General features: G+C 41.2%; 3 protein-coding genes across 4 annotated transcripts; 1 reads left to right on the forward strand and 2 right to left on the reverse strand.

Moving 5' to 3' along the window:
- Positions 1–4,544: 4,544 nt before the first annotated feature.
- LOC148411419 (growth arrest and DNA damage-inducible protein GADD45 gamma-like) lies at positions 4,545–5,649 on the reverse strand. Its single transcript, XM_088435097.1, has 3 exons — positions 5,531–5,649; positions 5,227–5,434; positions 4,545–5,142 (listed from the first exon to the last, which is right to left on the reverse strand). The coding sequence occupies exons 1-3, from the start codon at positions 5,629–5,631 to the stop codon at positions 5,029–5,031; spliced, it is 423 nt and encodes a 140-aa protein (XP_088291223.1). The 5' UTR covers positions 5,632–5,649; the 3' UTR covers positions 4,545–5,028.
- A 3,969-nt stretch (positions 5,650–9,618) lies between these two features.
- gadd45gb.1 (growth arrest and DNA-damage-inducible, gamma b, tandem duplicate 1) lies at positions 9,619–11,000 on the forward strand. The gene is made up of 3 exons (XM_088435046.1): positions 9,619–9,812; positions 9,905–10,112; positions 10,198–11,000. The coding sequence occupies exons 1-3, from the start codon at positions 9,670–9,672 to the stop codon at positions 10,309–10,311; spliced, it is 465 nt and encodes a 154-aa protein (XP_088291172.1). The 5' UTR covers positions 9,619–9,669; the 3' UTR covers positions 10,312–11,000.
- Positions 11,001–12,176: 1,176 nt separating this feature from the next.
- On the reverse strand, positions 12,177–18,368 carry nim1kb (NIM1 serine/threonine protein kinase). Of its 2 annotated transcripts, XM_088435794.1 has the most exons (4): positions 18,033–18,368; positions 15,818–16,110; positions 14,426–14,694; positions 12,177–13,513 (listed from the first exon to the last, which is right to left on the reverse strand). In XM_088435794.1, the coding sequence occupies exons 2-4, from the start codon at positions 16,089–16,091 to the stop codon at positions 12,749–12,751; spliced, it is 1,308 nt and encodes a 435-aa protein (XP_088291920.1). In that variant the 5' UTR covers positions 16,092–16,110; positions 18,033–18,368; the 3' UTR covers positions 12,177–12,748. The 2 variants fall into 2 exon arrangements, with proteins under 2 accessions (XP_088291920.1, XP_088291921.1); XM_088435795.1 differs by lacking the exon at positions 18,033–18,368 and having other exon boundaries at positions 15,818–16,478.
- Between the last annotated feature and the right edge of the window lie 7 nt (positions 18,369–18,375).

Consider the following 18,375-nt stretch of genomic DNA (forward strand, 5'->3'; position numbering starts at 1 on the left):
AACACAGTCGCCTACACATCTTTCCACTGCTTCCAATTGACGAGTACAAAATTGCGCAGTGACACACAGCAATTTCAGCACTTTTAATATTTTTTTTTGTGCACATCACTTATGTGGAATGTCAAAATATAATTATAAAGTCAACAAAATTGCTAATATTAGCATTTAAGAGTTCACTGTTCAAATTCTGAGCTTTTGGCGCTCAGGTTAATGAAATAATACCTCTGGGTATGTTTGAAAAAGATCAATTTCATTTTACAATTTTATTTTACAATGATTTTTTTTCCACAAACCAAAAATGCAAACATATCCGAACAGCATCATCCAGATAGTTTCAAGCCTTGATCCTACTCACAGTATCAAATCGATTTAATGGCACCCAACCAAGTGGTGCAGTGTCATGAATTTGCCATTTTGGACTTGGCACGCGTACTTTATTCTCTTGTGCCATCGCAGTTTAGCAGTCTTTTGTGACTCTGACTTCAGACCCTAGTCAAAGTGACCCTCATGTATTGTCACCATTGCCGAGTCAACAGCTGCTGTAGTCTCCACGCCCCACTGTCACACACAAAGCAGGGCCAGCTGAAACGCAATCAGCACTTTAAATCTCCTCGGCAACCTACCCAGCTCTTGCTCCATCTGCTTTTCAGCTTAATAAGCAGACGAAAGCAAGGGTGAAGGGTGTTGACTGCGGAGGCTTCTGCAACTCATTAATATCTGACTGTAGTTTGAGGAAAACAAACGCACCTCAGATAACAACTCAACAAATGTCAACCAAGATGAAACTATATACTTGCACTCGGTGTTGGGCAAGTCACCTCAAAACGATAATAAATTATTTATTGCTTATTAACTCTCATTTCAAAGTAATCAGATACATTCCTATATTACTGTATCTGAAATGTAAGGCATTACACTACCATTGCGTTACTTTGATATTACTCTTACAAACATAACTGAAAATATGGATTTGCCATTCTAAATGTAGTTCATTACACTCATTATAGAGCCAGATTGGCTTAAACCTAAAAACAGAACAAATAATTTAATCTGTATTGTACTGTAAACCTTTAAAAACAGAAACAGTTAATGCATTCCACAATTTCAATGTTAAAGTGACACGGTGTAAGATGTTGACCGTTTTTCATTAAAAATGAATGAACTAAATTATTGTAAAAAACAAATACTGTAAAAGTGTTCTTAACGACCGAATCATCGAAGGTCTAGTTATTGTTAAATTATATTACATATATGGGGGGTGGCATTCCTCCAGAAGTCTTTATGTCTGTTATAGCTACGGACAGCAGGAGAAGGAGTGTTTATTGCTGCATTTACCATAATGTCCCTAAATGACACATATACTGTATGTGTAATTTTGCGCATGCCCCCGTGAGAGCTTTAGTGACCTTATGGCAAATGTAAAAACCCTCCTGCAGCCCGTAGCTAAATCTTACACAGTGTGGCGTTAAGATTCAAATTCAAGTTCAGTCGGCTAGGTGAGGGACAGATGTTTCAAAAACAGATGGTTTCAATGGATGTTAGCAGCTAGCCTACATTAATGTTATTGTGTTGAATATATTGTTTAACATAAGCTTTTGCCTCGTGCTATTTATAGACTATCATTAATAGCAATTGTACAGTGAAAATAAGTAGTAGCCTACCTTTTCATTATTGCTAGTCGCGACAGGTATTCCACTGTGGAAAGCGGCAGCATATCTTCTACAAACGACATATTCAGCCACGAGTCTCCTCACCTCCTAAGGTGGAAGTGACATCCCTGAGAGAACAATAATTTTGCCTGCTTTGTTTTATCCTCACTCTCAATCCGCCACATATTTTCTTTTCGCTAACTTCATGTTACTATGGCTCCGCACAAATGATTTGTCAAATTACTGGTGCTATTTGTCAAAGTGGACAGCTCTTTGGATGTGGCGCACAAAGTGCACATAACTTTTATATTGTGCTTGTCTTTATCTCTGATGAACTGAAACTAATGGGTGTATGGCCATCTTCTGGACATGTTGTCCATATTCAGCTCGTTGGGTGCTGTTGTCACACTCATCTCTCCTGTAATAGGTACTAATAACAGTACATAAAGGAATAGGTAGGATTTTAAAAGAGTTTCTGTACGTATCACCCAGTGCTATCGTTTGCCAGCTTCCCTGCGTCACAGAAGCATGATTTATGCCGTGGGACGCATAATTTCAATTCAATGCGCGTCCCCCGGATGCAACTTTTTTTTAGGGAGGTTGCTAAACAATTGTTTCACACAAGGCAAATGCAGCCTGCAACGGGGGGTATGCTCTCAATGTGAGTCTTACTCTTTGAACCTTAAATTTTGTCTTTTTTACTGCGCGATTTTTGGGACTCCAAACATTTCTTTTGGGGGCCATAGTTTTTTAGTATTGCAAGTCCAGGGGACCCAACGCTTTTCAGAGCTAAAATGAGCACTGATCAGCAAATCAAGTTTGATGCTTTAATGCAGTGACTGGAACAGTATACATTTTTTTGTCAAATTCAGAACAAACGAGTAACCACACAAGGCTACAAACTCACTGTTCACTGTTATGATGACAGTGACTATTTTTTTGAATGCTTGTTTGTCCCTCTGTGCCCAGTGATCGGCTGGCAACCAGTTCAGGGTGTCCCCTGTCTACTGCCCCAGGGATAGGCACCAGCAAGCTTGCGACCTTTGTGAGAATAAGCGTCTCTAGAAAATTTAAAATTCAAGAGTATTATTGTTATATGCATAGTAATACTACATGGAATAGCTCAATACTAAGCTATAATACGTTGCTTTTATAGGCTAATGCTAATTACACAGCAGCTACTACTGGAGCTTATCTGGGGATATCTGAAATGTCTTAATATAAGTTGCAGCATGTTGCATCACTTCCAGTGCAGCTCTAAATTCAGAGCTGCCTCTTTATTGTAAAGACCTATAGCTATAGCAATATGATTGGTATGATGACCTGAGATAAAGGACAATTTAGTACACTCCTTGCTTTTAGAGTGCAAGGACATCATAAGGAAAGCCTTGCATCCATGCAAAACACTTGCTAAAAATGTTATTACTTTGCAAACATTGTCTGAACAACTTCATCATGAGCAACCTCATGCTCCCTCTTCTTCAACTAGAGCCATAAAAACTTCTGCTGTAGCAACCACATGCTGCTTCTCAAGTGTCCCTTCAATGTAAAAGTGTCCCTCCCCCAAATCTTTTCTATGTGCAAGAGAGCTGCAGCAGATGGTGCTGATGGATTTGTGTGCATGTGTTCATGCATCTCCCGTAACATATTTATTAAATTATTAAAATGAATATGAAAGTAAGTAGAATTAATGTACAAATTCCGATCACTGCTGCTAAGCCAGCGCACACATGTAGCCACGGTTTGCCGAAATTTGAATTTTGAATATTTTGCTTACAATGCAAACTCTATGGATGGACAACTCATATTGTTAGATATATTGTTGTGAATGAGAAATAGTTGTAATAATGATGTAATCATGTAATGGTTAGGCTAGAGGCTGTCTGGTAACCATGCTAATAGTTTTCTCCATCATTACCATAATAACACACACGCACATGCAAGCATCAATTGCCCCCCCCCCCCCCCCCCCCCCACACACACACACACACACACAGAGCAAAAGAAGTTTCTATGCACTTTGATTATTCAAAACATGCTCAAGAACAACAAAGATGAGGAGGGCAAAATCTGTTTCTAAAAAAAAAAAAAAAAGGTTAGGGTTAGGGAAGGCTGTTATCTTATCACAGCCCAGCTAGCCCACTTAATCATGTGGCAACCATGTTGGAAGGGGCAACATTCCCTATCAAAGGCAAACATTGACACTGAAATGAAGTTGTGACTTGCCCGTTTCTTCAAAATAAATAAAAAAATAGAGAAGGGCACCCTCCCAAACGTTCCCTACAAGATGAAGTCAAAGATAGTCTGTCTCTGAACAATTTGAGATTAAATGAATGATTCTAAGGCGTGTATACTTCAATCCAGTTTACATTTTTATTATCAATGTGGGAAAAAAAATTGCCTTTAAATACACTTTACTATAATAATACTTGCTGATATTTTTGGGTGTCAAACTAAGGTAGTTACTTTTAAACTTGAGCAAATTTGATAAAACTTGAACATAAGTCTGCAAATCAGTTCAGAAGAGGGAAATTCATGAATATAACAGGTTTGACAGGGACATGTTTTTGCATTTTATATTCAATCAGTCAGACTAAAGAAAAGAGACATGATGAATTCAAACATTTTATTTCTTTAAAATATTTTCACAATTCATCTAATATGCAAAATCATTTGACAATATCAAGATTTATTGTTTGTCCTATTTACTTTTGTTGATGAGCTTTCTTTGTAGTTTTTGTTGAATTTTTAAAGTCACTTTTAGTTTATTGGGTAAACAGTTGTTTTTTCAACTTTTTTTTAACTTCATTTCTTTATTCCAGCCGTATTCTAAAGTGAAACCTTTAAAAACTAGGCAAAACTCGTTTTTGATTTTTTTAATTATTTCTCTCAATTTTGTCATTGTTAAACTTCTAAAGTGAAACCTTTAGAGAATTAAGACAATTCTGGAAAGTGGGAAAGATTTTCGCTGACTGCAACTGTTGTCACGTTGCTCAGCTGAGAGGCCATCGCTAAAAAGTCTCTTTTTAACAAGTCCTCTCCCTCAGCACCGCTTCTTCTCCTGCTGCGCGTGCTTGGACGAGCGACGTGTGAGGCACGCCGCTTCTCCTTCCTCTCCAAACCTCATCCGCACAAAGAATGAGGGTCGATGTGTCGCCCCTGAGGCATACCTGACCCCATTCACACAAAGAATGAGAGTCATCTTGGCATGGACGGGACAAGAGGCGACTTTTCCACGGGGGCCCCTCGGGCCGGCGCCGTGCGGCCTGGATTGGCGATCCTCCTCAGGAGTATCCAGGGATGAGCAGAAACGGCCTCATCCTGTCCATCAGGATGAGTGTTTTCTTAGAAGCTTCGCAGAAAGGAGCCCGATTCCGCATCAGCGTCCGGGGAGGCTGATCTCGGGGACCCAGTCGTTCATACGCCGACTCTCCTCGCAGAACAGGTGCAGCTTCTCCAGAGAGGGGTCCTCCCAAGACCCGTCAGCTGGGTTCTGTTGCAACAAGAAGCAGAGAAACTATTTAGACGCGTGCTCGGTGCACCAAATGTTTGCGCTGCATCGCTGAGACGCACGTACCGTGATGAGGACGCAGTGAGCGTCTTCCACCTGCTTGGACTTGTCCGCGACGATCTCAGACAGACGCTGCTTGTCGCTCACTCTGACGATGCTGATGTCGTTGTCGAAGCAGAAAGACTGGATGAGGGTGAAGTGGATCTGCAAAGCGATGTCACACTCGAAATCTTCGTCCACGGCCAGCACGCAGAAGGACACGCTGTCTGGATCACTGTTAATGTGAAAAGTCACAATGTTAGCTGCTGCAACTTGTTTGATGAATTTTCAAAGAAACACAATGTGAACAGTTGAACTTATTCCAACTTACTCAGTCATTATTTTGGCAGCTTCATGGACTCCAACGGTGAGTCGATCCTCGCTCTGAGCGCAAAGCAGAGCTTCCTTCAGAGATTTTCCAGGAGACTGCATGGTGAGGTTGTATCTTACAGTTCAGTTGACGCTGAGCAGGTCGTGCTGCCCTCAAAGACTCTGCCACCTTTTATACAGTCCCGGCACACGCTCGCTGTCTGATTGGCTCTTTCGGGCACAATGGCAACAACAGGCCTGCTGCCCTCCGCCTTCCCTCTGGGACGCGTGCCTTTAGAAGTCTTCCAAAGTTGAAGCAGCAGCCTTTGAATGAAAGGATCAGATTTAGAGGCTTTCTGACCTATACATGATTTTGGAATAATGAAACCAAACAAGTGGAAAAGCCTTCTGTTCTTTTAAAGTGATGACCCCCCAAACCCCTCCAAAAATCAACATGTTTTGGTTGTGGTTCTTTAAAAATACCGTATGAGCATAGCTCAGATTGCCTTTGTTTTGCTCTGCCTTCATCTGTATAAGTCTACTCAGAAAACATGTTGTAACAGAAATCATGGAACTATTAATGATCTATTTTAGAGTCATAATATCCTCACTTACTGTACAGAGAAGACTGAAAAGGGAGTACATAACTTTTATTTGACCATGATTAAAAAGTGCTAAAGTGACATAATTTGTTTCTTGAAAGTATTCAATGTATTTTTGTTAGTTTAACACATTTTAAATAACCGATGTTCAAATTTAGTAAATACCAGAGTTTGTATGATTGAGATTTTTGAGGCTTATCATAATTCTTGATCAGCAAGTTTCAAAATAACAGATCACCGACCCGAATAGACAAGATACATAACTTATAAGCTGGAGTACAGTTCATAAGTTGTCAACAAAAATAATTATTTAATAAATAAAACATTATTTTGCCAAGGTTCAACAATCTTTGCCATGCCCAAAAGTGACAGCGAGGCATAGAAATAGCATAAAGTGAAAGTTCAATCAGTTAAAGCCAAAACAACTTGAGAGAAATAATGCATGCAACAGCATATTGTAATTAAATTACTATATCGGAATTAAATAACAGCACAAAGTAAATACAGCAAGCAAGCAATTGATGCTAGAGCAAACATTACCTAAAACAGTCACAGTAGGGCAAATAAAAGGCATAGAGTTGCCCCTCAAAACATGCATGCGACGTATAATTTGTTAATCAATGACATCATTAATTGCTCAGAACGTTTACAGTTGATCACCAATTTTGCATAAAAAGGCAAACATTGGCCAATCACGATTAAGTCGCTCGGATTGGTGCAGTCTAGTAGATACGGAGGAATTTTTTCTCAGTGGTTTTTGGAATACATTAACTTTATTTGTTGCAAAAAAAAAAATTAATCAAGTCTAAAATGAAATTCAAATGACATGTTAAGCCATGACGAAGGTTTGCTGTGTCTCAACGTTTTATAGCTGTAAATAACAATTGTCTTCTTTGATAAGAAATGCTGACTTGCATGGTGTCTAAATCCAATACAGTATACACATAGAGGCTATTTCAAATCATATAGACTTTTGATGATTGTTTTTCAAAAATCCAGAAATACACTTCATTCTATGTCCTGTATCTGTTTGTAAAACCAGTTATGGAAACATTTTGCATGTCAGTGTCGAGAAGATAAGACTTAATTTGATGGATTTTTTTAAGGCATTATCTTAATATACTGTGTTCAGAAAAGCTTTTGACACTATAGCTTGATAACGCAAAGTGACAGATAATGCATGAAGCGAAGTTATGAAAAGTACACTGCACTATTGCAACTTTCATAAGAAACGGTTTTCATAGATTTCATTGCGGTTCATGATGTCCTTTTAAATCAAATTAAAAAAAATACTTCCATACCGGTGTGCTTAGTTGTTAAAGAAAACCAACGTGAATGTGTGTCATTGACTGACTTGTAGAAATTTAATTGGAGGGCACATTTATAGAAGTTAAATGCAGTGGCACGCGCCACTAGTTTGCATACGTAAAGACCGACCTCACTCGAGGCGCGTGGCATCTGGAGATATACCTCTGAGTCTTATCTTTCTCTCTGCGTCCATTTCCATGACGACCGAGGGGCGCCATCTGTCCCCCTCGGGAAGGTGACGGAAGAGTGGACAAAAGAAGTCGGCCAGCACCTGCTGCGCGCGTGGGCCGCACACGAGGAGCTTTTTTACAATCATTTGAGAAACTTTAGTTAACCGTTAATATATCATTATCTTTATTCGGAGTTAGGCGTTTACAGCAGAGGAAATGTGAGCGTATAGTTCTAATTGGTACAATCTCGTCATTTAAATGATTGAAATGCAATAGCCCCGACTGAAGCCGCAAACAAACTTTTCCCTGTTGATTTATACGCTAATACGACAGCCCTCCAATGAGTGGGGGTTGCTGAGTGGCAGCGGGTCACCCCCCACAGATGAGGGGCTCATCCTCCAACCAACACCTGTCGCGCGATTGCAGCCGGGGACGCCTCCGCGAAGCAGATGTGCCGTAGCCACAAAGGATCTTATCGATTTGCACGCGCCTGCCCCGTGGCCATGCCATCAAATCCTCAAATAGCTCCTCCATGTTTGCTCCTCTGTCCGCAACAATGAATGAGTGAGTGCACGCATTCATATGCCGGGCAGAAACTGAAAGTTGCAAGTTTGCCAGTAAGCAACTGTTTTGTTGCTGCAATACCGTCCAGATAAGAGTTTGTTGTGGCATAAAACAGACGCTCAACTTTCTTTGCGAGTGTTTACAGCTTACACACAAGCAGGAGATTTTCATCTGTTTGTGCGCCGGAGCACTTTTCATTTGAAAAGTTTGAAGTGAAAGCTGACTGCGACGTCTTTGGTATTTAAATTTAATCAAAACTCAGACAGGACAACACATGCGAAGTTGTGAACAAAAGATCCGTGCGGCGCCCCGGGGTCAGGGTTGAACTGGGTTTAGGAGAGAGTGGTAGGGGGGCTCATCGCGGCACTTCTCCATCTGCCGTTTCGCCTCCTGTGGAACAATGAGGGAATCAATCAGCACGAACCTGTGTCCTGCACCGCCTCCGCCACACTTTTCTAGCAGTGGCACGACGCCTGATGACATTTTGGCTTATCCTGCACATTGTACCTTTTATGAGTATAATGAGTGAGAAATGCACCAATAAAATAATACGATGAATTTACCGGAATCGTGTGCAATGTTTTCTGGTTAAGAGTAACATGTAGTCATAACAATTCCAAAAAGTTGGCCATATGAGCAAAATGCATAGCAGTGAGAAATTTGCATGAAAAGTTAAAACAGTCCCTGGGGGCTCCCAGCGTAATTACATTTAAAAAAAAAAAAAAAAAAGGCAAGGATTTTTTTTGCACAGCTGATGATCACGTGGTATGTGACCCCTGCAGGAGCACGCATGCACAGCGTTCTGGCACGCGCTGCTCATTTACATGTGTATGGGAACTGTGATAATGGGAGGCTTTTCAGTACACACAATAGGGCTGCTTTATGGTCAGGCCAGCCACGAGTCCACAGATGGCATCTTCCACCTGCCCTTTCTCTGCATGGGCTGCAGGGTTAAAGGGGTGTGGGGCAGTTTGCACACTTTTTCTATGTAGCTATGCTACCATTTTATATATATATATATATATTTATATATATATATATATATATATATATATATATATATATATATATATATATATATATATATATATATATATATATATATATATATATATATATATATATATGCAAGAAATCTTTCAAACGGAGCTCACTCAACCCCATGTCACGTGTTCAGTCTTTTGTAAGTTGCACTAAAGAACCACCACACTTTTTGTGTGTGCGTAATTTGGGCTATTTTTAGATTTTCAGGCCAGGCTGTTGCATCCCATAGGAGGAGCGTGCGTGGCTCGATGACCTCCATCAATCTGCCACGAGCCAGAAGTGTGACAATAGTATTATCATACCAATACAAGCGGCTGCAGCCAATCAGAGGGCTGCATTTTCACAGCCCCGCACGAGCTGCTCTGTATAAAAGAGGCAAGGCTCTCCTCCAAGGGCACTTTGCTCTCTCTGCGGATCTACTCCACACAGCCTTATTTTGAAGCTGCCCTTGCGTGAGGAAACTCATCATCATCATGACTCTTGAAGAAGTTCTGACTCAGAAATCTACCGAGCGTGCTCAGTGTACCGGCAAAGCCTTGGAAGAGGTGTTGGTTACCGCCATGGACAACGACTCCCTCACCGTCGGAGTGTACGAGTGCGCAAAAGTGATGAATCTGTAAGTAGTTTTGTTCATTGCCAAATTTGCAAAAACCTCGATAACTTTGGAGATGATATTTAACGTTTGTCCCCCCCCATGTGCGTTTACAGTGATCCAGACAGCGTGTCCTTCTGCGTGCTGGCTGTGGATGAAGATTTCGAGTGTGACATCGCTTTGCAGATCCACTTCACCCTCATCCAGTCTTTCTGCTTCGACAACGACATCAGCATCGTCAGAGTGAGCGACAAGCAGCGTCTGTCTGAGATCGTCGCAGACAAGTCCAAGCAGGTGGAAGACGCTCACTGCGTCCTCATCACGGTACGTGCGTCCCAGCGATGCAGCGCAAACATTTGGTGCACCGAGCACGCGTCTAAATAGTGTCTCCGCTTCTTTGTTGCAACAGAACCCAGCTGACGGGTCTTGGGAGGACCCCTCTCTGGAGAAGCTGCACCTGTTCTGCGAGGAGAGCCGGCGTATGAACGACTGGGTCCCAGAGATCAGCCTCCCCGGACGCTGATGCGGAATCGGGCTCCTTTCTGCGAAGCTTCTAAGAAAACACTCATCCTGATGGACAGGATGAGGCCGTTTCTGCTCATCCCTGGATACTCCTGAGGAGGATCGCCAGTCCAGGCCGCACGGCGCCGGCCCGAGGGGCCCCCGTGGAAAAGTCGCCTCTTGTCCCGTCCATGCCAAGATGACTCTCATTCTTTGTGTGAATGGGGTCAGGTATGCCTCAAGGGCGACACATCGACCCTCATTCTTTGTGCGGATGAGGTTTGGAGAGGAAGGAGAAGCGGCGTGGCTCACACGTCGCTCGTCCAAGCACGCGCAGCAGGAGAAGAAGCGGTGCTGAGGGAGAGGACTTGTTAAAAAGAGACTTTTTAGCGATGGCCTCTCAGCTGAGCAACGTGACAACAGTTGCAGTCAGCGAAAATCTTTCCCACTTTCCAGAATTGTCTTAATTCTCTAAAGGTTTCACTTTAGAAGTTTAACAATGACAAAATTGAGAGAAATAATGAAAAAAAACAAGTTATGCCTAGTCTTCTAAAGGTTTCACTTTAGAACATGGCTGGAATAAATTATTATTGTTAAAGAATTGTACTTAAGAGCATGCCATTTCTGAAAAAAAAACCATGTAAAACAAAAATATATAGTTGCTTAATTACAAGTGGAAAACCTTAATAAAACTGACATTATACAATTTGATTTGTGCATGTGTTTTTCTCCTTGCAGATAGTTTATGCAAATAGAACATGAGAGTCATCCAAGAGGAGTGAGTGGCTTGTCCTACAACAAAAGTTTCAATCTCAGCAAATTTGTCTGAAGGGGGGTGGGTGGTTATCTGGTCTGTCATCTGCTGTCCCCCTGCAGCACAAAACAGAAAAAACGAACCCCTCCCTCATCCCTAATCTGCATGTGTAAAGCTAAGACACAATAACGCAGCTCCAGCCCTGTCAGCTCCAGCGGCCTGGACAGAGCCCCCATTGTCTGTCCTGCAGATGTCCACAGCCACGCCACGCCATCTGCTGTACTTGCAGGAGGGGTCGACCAGGGCATGACAGAGAGGGGAGGAGCTGAAGTTTCAATGTGCGCTCCTGCTCTTTAAAAAAAAAAAAAAAAAACAAGACACGTTGGGTTCTGTCTAGCTGGTTTGGACCGGTTGTGAAAAAGTGGTCCATACAGGATGTGGTGTCCCGCCAGCTGCTGTCGGACTATTGTTTACTCGCATGAACTTGGTGAAACTTTGGTAAACAGTCCCCAATAAAGATGCGGTTTCAGCTCTGTTTTGGTGCAGGAAGCCATCTGCTCGAAGCTAGAAGACTAAACATGAGTGTAAAAAAGAAGACACACTCTTTGGCACTTTATTCTATAAATTGCACCTTTTTGTTTGTTTTTTTTTCACCATAACCTCTTGGGACCATCCTTATTCATTGGTACACTGTAGTGGACGTTTGTTACGCGTGTCCAGTATAGAGGACATCCTACTCTTTCTAAAGGTGTCTCATGTGTTTGGGTGGGATGCAGTGAATTTTGCTGTCTTGGTTATACAAAATGGCAATTGTAAATAGATAAAAAAAAAAATCCATTGCGGTGAATAAAAAATAAGGGGAGTGTACTCTAATAGAATAATATTGTCTAAAGGCAGATTGCTGTGCATCATCTATAGTGGCAGAAGACGCATCCCAAAAAAATGAAGGCTTTCTGATGTTGCATATGTGTACAGTACATAGATTGAGCATGTCAATTACATGACGTTTTGGTTCAGTTGAACACAGGAATATAGCATGAAACAGTGCAACAAAAAGCCAATGAACTACGTTTGCACTAACCTTTCAAGAAACACACTTCTGCCATTTAAAAAGAAATCAAACTTACCCTTACTTTTAGTAACATTGTTTTATTATTGCAAAAAGAAGATTACAATCATTTCCATCTCACTTAAATTTGTATTTGCAAAATCCTTGGACCCCTTTTATCTGCACAAGGAGGCACAAATTCCCCTACCAATTGCAACAACTGGTATGTAATGAAAAACTAAACAATTTCCCAAGGCTTTTTCGAGGGGGCGTAAGAATCGGCTAAAATACATACATTCTGAATCCGCAAAGATGCACAACACCATGATCGTCTTCGACCAGGCACATTTATATCGTCTTTAAAAAAGATACAATTGAGTTTTGCACAATAGCAAAATGAACCACAGTGAAAATTTCTCCCTACACAAGAGCAAACATATTTGAATTATAGAATCACAAAACTTAAAAACGTTATATTATAAATACAGAAGGTTTTGCTGGCATCTACTGCAAAGGCATCTCGGCTCTTTAAAACTCGCGACTGATAGTTAGTAATAATCTTAAAGGGATACTGGGAAGTAATGACAAACAATATTAAAAGCAATATAAAAATAAAAGTTGGAGAATCCAAAACACCAGTTAAAGGAGAACTCAATATTATGAGAGCACACAAAGCTTGGAAGTGTGCCTGAGCCCCCTGTACGCCCGAAGTCCCTCCCGCTTGGGGTCCCTCACCATCCCTCGAACCATGGGCAGGCTGTCGCAACCCCTCCTCCTCTGCGCTCGATGCAGCAAAATTCGATAGACGCCTGTAACAGGGCTGCGGCTGTCGTTTAGCTGATTGTTCCGTAGGTGCGCCGAGGTAAGCCCGAGCTTCTCCAGGGAGCATCTGACCTCCTCCGCCTCCTCCTCCTTCACAAGGTCTCTACTTGCAGAATCTAACAGGCCTTGTAAGGGGCTAGCTGGTTCCGGGGATGCCAAGGACCATGGGAATTCGACAGGTAATAGCCAATCACAGCCCAGCATCTGGTCAATGGCACAACGCTCAATGGGATCTGCTTTTAGGATGCCCCTGATGAGCCTCTGACAGGGGCCAGGAACCCAAGGGGGGATTGTGTAGATGCCCTGGATGACGCAGCGTCTCAGTTTACCCATGGTTTCAGCACGGAATGGCATGGTGCCGGTCACCATGAAGAAAAGGAGGACCCCCATCGCCCACACGTCCACCGGAGGGCCCAGGTAGCAATCGTCCTTAAAGAGCTCCGGGGCAGCATAGGGAGGTGAGCCGCAGAAGGTGTCCAGTGTTTCGTTGCGGTTGGAAATCTGCGTGCTGAATCCAAAGTCTGCCACCTTAACGCAGCCGCTGGCGGTGAACAGAACATTTTCTGCCTTCAGGTCTCGATGGATGATGTTGTTACTGTGCTGCAAGGAAAATCATCATGAAGTTAAAGCAGGGCCCAACATTAAGAGTATTTTCATTTTACTCAAATTAAGACAGCAGTCATTGTAACAGCCATGAGAAAAGTGTGGTGGGAAAACTAAACATTGCCGACAAAGTCACCTGATTTTGTAGTTGTATCAGTGCCCTGAATGGACAATCGAATGTAATTTCCGAACAACAGCGTTTTGTTTACATCGGGAGCTGCTCACTTTACTTATCATGATCGTACCTCCGGGAGCAACTTCAAAATAAAGGCATACCAAGGCCGTTTGTGTCATACATTACTTGTTATGGTACACTTTATTTTGAAGCATTGGCTGGCCTTCTCCCAATGTTTGCCTGTTTTACTATAATGCAGTAGCTTAACAGGCAGAACTCCCCAGCCCATAGACCGCGAGAGGTTGTCTGCTGGAAGTAGATCTTGGGGCAAAAAAAAGTTAGGGACCTGGTTTAGACAAAAACCCACTTTTTTTGGAGTTAAGTCAAATTTGCCAAAAGTGATTTTCAGTTCAGTAGATTTTTCACTTCAGCTAATGTATTTGGACACACATTTGGGGTCAACCAAACGACAGCAGCAACAACAACAACCTTGATATTGATTTGCTTATTTTGACCCAACTTTGGGAGCTAGATATCCAAAGTTGGCATTCTCTCACCCGATTTGGGTTATATTTGACTCAATTGTTTTTAGATTATACTGTAACAAATGTACTTAATCTGATCTTCCCTAAAATTTTGAATGCACATCCACTACTGCTCAGTTTGTCTATATTTTGTAATTGCTTCTCTCTAACAAAGAGCTGAACTGCATTCATACATTCAAATGGTTCTAGTTTTGTCTTCACCTGAAAGCCATCCGCTCCTGACTTTTGTGAGTAGCATGACTGACTCACCATATATTTAATGGCAGAGAGGATCTGTGAGAATGTGATCTTGCTGGTGTTGTCTGCAAGTTTTCCCTCATTGCAAATCTTGTTGTGGAGGTCTCCCCCACCAGCGTACTCCAGCACCAAGTAGAGGCGGCTTGGCGTCTCTACGACCTCATAGAGGCGGATCACGTTCGGGTGCTGTATGGCGTTCATGCTGCCGACTTCCCTGGAGAGAAGCCGCTGCGCCTGATTATCAAATCTTGTCTTGTCCAGGATCTTTAGGGCCACTTTGTCTATGAGAAATACAGAGGATTCAAACACACTGGCAATGAATCAACTCACAAGAATACAGGTGAAGAAATAGGAGGGAGCAGTTGAGCACGATAAAGAAAAAATGGTAATGAACATCTGTAAAGGTGTTAGAATCACTTCTCACCAAATAAATATTAACAATAATAATGATAATATATATATTTTTAAGCTTGTTGGCCCAGAAATTAAATGAGACTTGCAGGGAATCCGCTGCCTGACAAGCTGCTCTAATTTCGTGTTTTACTGAATAAAAGAGTTGATGGATGATGATTCCTATTTTGATGACAAAAAACAATGTGTCTGATGGCCGCATGTTATTTTGAAAGTACGGGTCAAAAGTTATGCGTCTATGACGCAGAGATACAGGCAAACGAGAGCACCAATAACCTGATGCAATATAATTTTGTTTTTGTTGTAAACTAGGTTGTCATGTGTGCAATTTGAAGTATGCATTTATATCATATCATTTATACTGAGTACTGTATATCATTTTACTTTGTGCAACTGACACAGCATCATATCATCATCATAAATGAGGTAGGTTCTAGTTTTCTTTTGGGGCTTCAGTGCTCTGCAATGCACAGAAGTGTGATGCTGCCATAGTGGTGTCAACATTTTTGACTGGCAAACTTGTTGGAACATATTGGCAAGTAGTTTGACTGTATTTATTAAAAACCCATTTGAATGTGTTTGAAAATGCATTGGAACACATTTGTGGGATGTTGTATTTTGTAAAAGAAAGCGACATTTGTGCCCAAAAAGAGAAACATGCCTGTTCAGTCTCCACATTGAGAGATCACTAAGCATGAAGAAGAAAGGGAGGCAATGTTTGAGTGAACACATTTTAACCACTTTATGTATGTACAATGTCCATCAGGTGGCAAATCCTACTTCACAAAATTATTGCTGGGACTTTCCGGTCCCCTTTAACCGCAAAAAATGAGTGAACACTGTAATTCGTGATTGTGGTCTACACAACCCTAGTGAGTTTAAGCACCTTATGAATGTGGATAGATGGATTGATGAATGAATCACACTTGACATCTTGATAAATACAGTACATCATAAAGTCAAAATATTGATATTCACTGATTGGACGGGTACCTTTTGTCAGTGCATGAAAAGCCAGCTTGACTCTGGAGAAGGTCCCATGGCCAATCTCTCCTCTAACCTTGTAGAAGCCGACCCTGCGGCCAATGACGAGTTCTTTGATGATTCTTTCATCCTTGTGCATGTCCATCGTGAGCTTCTGCAGGGGGGTAAGGCATAGTGGGCCATCTGCTTCCTCACCCTCTTGCTCAGGGTCTGAGCTGTCTGTAAGGCTGTAAAGGCTGTGGTGGAGTTTGGGGCTTGCTACTTTGATTTGTCCTGCGGGCATTTTTGGATGATGCTTTCATCTGCAAATCCATTATAATAAAGTGTAAACAGAACACAACATATCCAGCAACTTCTGAATCTACAGCATAACATTGCAAACACAATCATGAATTCTAAAAGTTTGGACAAAAATAACCCAATTATGCATCAAAAAAAGGAACAGCCTAATATTTGAGTCAACTTTTGTTTTAATACAAAACAACCCAATTTTTGATGCTGTCCTGTTTTCTTTTTTTGCCCAAAATGTAACATTAAATTTCATTGTCAATTACTGTACAAAGGGGTGCCCAAAGATTTTCTTTTGAGGGAGGCAATAAGAGCCCGGCCCCCCTCAAAAATAAAAGATATTAAGGACCTTTCTTAACCATTCTTCGATCTTCGAAAAAAACAAAACAACAAAAAAAAACATATATATATATATATATATATATATATATATATATATATATATATATATATATATATATATATATATATATATATATATATATATATATATAAATTAAAGCATTATTAAAAAGTTATATTGAGAAGCCAGTAAATCTTTTTCTGTTTTTTATTTTAAAGGTGACAAAGCAAATAACGTAGTATTTTTCATGATGTTTGAGTGATTAGGTGGCTGACGCATATTGGCATCCAAACCAAACAGAGCTGCCAAATGTCATAGGTTGTCTCAATTACTGAACGCCAATTTATTAAGCCAATGACAATGAAAGTTCCAGTGCAGCGCAGATTCAGGTCACCAAAACACTTCAGACTACAGCACAACTTTAATACATTAATGGGATGAAATGTATGAGTTAAAAAAATGTATGGTCACATTAAACAATTGCTGAACTTCCCTTGGGTGAACAGAAATCCTGTTCAACCAGGACAGGTCCAGTATTTGCCCTTGTGTCCGCAAGTCTCAGCAGATCTCGCCAGCCTCGTGGTTTTGTCCCCAAAACAGGGATGACATCTTGTAGTCTTGTAGTCATCTTGACATCTTGTAACGGTAGTTCTTTCAATTTTTTAAGTTGCAGCGCTGATCTTCGCATTGCTTGGAAAAGTAAGAACTTTTTTCAATACAGTATTGTAATATTTGTAGTTAGGCATGAGAAAATTGTGGGTTGTGGCTGACAGCAGCTTGGGAGGACGTGTTTGTGAACGGTTTTGTCAATTATTCTTTCAATAAGCGATTGACAAAACTATGATTGAGTGAATCCTTTAACACGTGCCTAGGGCATAACTGTATTACAGGCAGCGGAGTAATGGGTTCAGTCCTATTCTTTATTTTTTTTTTCCCCCAATGCTCCACTGAATCATCTTGCAGGCCAAATTTAACCTCATCTCAGGCTGTATGCTTGACACCTCCGGTCTAAGCCTTACCCTAACCAATTCAAACCTACATTTTAAAACAAAGTCTTGTCCCTCAAAAAGAGGTTTGCACTAGTGTGGCGCTAAAAAACGGCTCCAAAGGACAAGATGTACCCACATAGTCAGTAAAAACCTGGATCATGAGCCAAATACTTAAGCCATATTGGAGCAATTTCCCGACTATTGTGGTTAATGTGACTAAAATTGTATAATTTAACATTACACATAAATATTTGCATCCTATTGCATCCTATTGATTGTGATAAACTGGGATGTCCTTCAAACATAGTTATTTAAAAAAAAACTGTTCTTTTTCAGTTGTAAACATTTTTTTAGCATTGGCCTATATACAAAACAAATTATTAGTCTTTGTAGTACTAGCTGTTGTAGTAGACAGGTGCATTGCAGCCACTTTTTCAATGCCATGCCAAATGATATGTTTTGCATTGCCCATGAAAATAATAGATGCCGGACTGCGGATGTCCCCCACTTCCACACCCCATCTGTACTCTAAATTTTGGTCCAACAATACCGATGCATAGATGCAAGAACTTAATCAAATACCTTGAGAAAATTATGTTCTTACCAAATTTCCAAACTGCTGGTTGGCATCAATACACAGTGGAGGTATCCATTTGGAATGAGAATACTACCTCCAAACCTTGGACTTGTGATCCACAACAGTCCTCCGATGCACTACAAAATGTTGGTGAGGAGGGAGGTTTCTCCCTCAGCTCCACCCATGCGTCAACCTTTTTCCTCATGAAGGGAAGATGTCTTAGGCTGGTGTCATGAACTATAATCCTGTTTTAGTTTAAGTCTGCCCAGATCCTCTGAAAAGGCTGATATCAGCTCACCAGAAAAAAGGGCACAACCATCTCAATGACACACGTGATGACAGTGAAACATGGACCCTTTCAATTAGTTTG

Source organism: Hippichthys cyanospilos, chromosome 15 (assembly GCF_059441005.1).
Source record: "Hippichthys cyanospilos isolate Australia breed blue-spotted pipefish chromosome 15, RoL_Hcya_1.0, whole genome shotgun sequence".
Taxonomy (NCBI): domain Eukaryota; kingdom Metazoa; phylum Chordata; class Actinopteri; order Syngnathiformes; family Syngnathidae; genus Hippichthys; species Hippichthys cyanospilos.

Coding starts and splice junctions, on each gene's coding strand:
- LOC148411419 (XM_088435097.1), bottom strand. CDS start 5,631: ATGCAGTCTCCTGGAAAATCTCTGAAGGAAGCTCTGCTTTGCGCTCAG. Junction 5,435..5,530: donor GCTGCCAAAATAATGACTGA/GTAAGTTGGAAT, acceptor TCACATTAACAG/TGATCCAGACAGCGTGTCCT. Junction 5,143..5,226: donor CTCACTGCGTCCTCATCACG/GTACGTGCGTCT, acceptor TTGTTGCAACAG/AACCCAGCTGACGGGTCTTG.
- gadd45gb.1 (XM_088435046.1), top strand. CDS start 9,670: ATGACTCTTGAAGAAGTTCTGACTCAGAAATCTACCGAGCGTGCTCAG. Junction 9,813..9,904: donor TGCGCAAAAGTGATGAATCT/GTAAGTAGTTTT, acceptor GTGCGTTTACAG/TGATCCAGACAGCGTGTCCT. Junction 10,113..10,197: donor CTCACTGCGTCCTCATCACG/GTACGTGCGTCC, acceptor TTGTTGCAACAG/AACCCAGCTGACGGGTCTTG.
- nim1kb (XM_088435794.1), bottom strand. CDS start 16,091: ATGCCCGCAGGACAAATCAAAGTAGCAAGCCCCAAACTCCACCACAGC. Junction 14,695..15,817: donor TTTTCATGCACTGACAAAAG/GTACCCGTCCAA, acceptor TATTTCTCATAG/ACAAAGTGGCCCTAAAGATC. Junction 13,514..14,425: donor TCTCTGCCATTAAATATATG/GTGAGTCAGTCA, acceptor TTTTCCTTGCAG/CACAGTAACAACATCATCCA.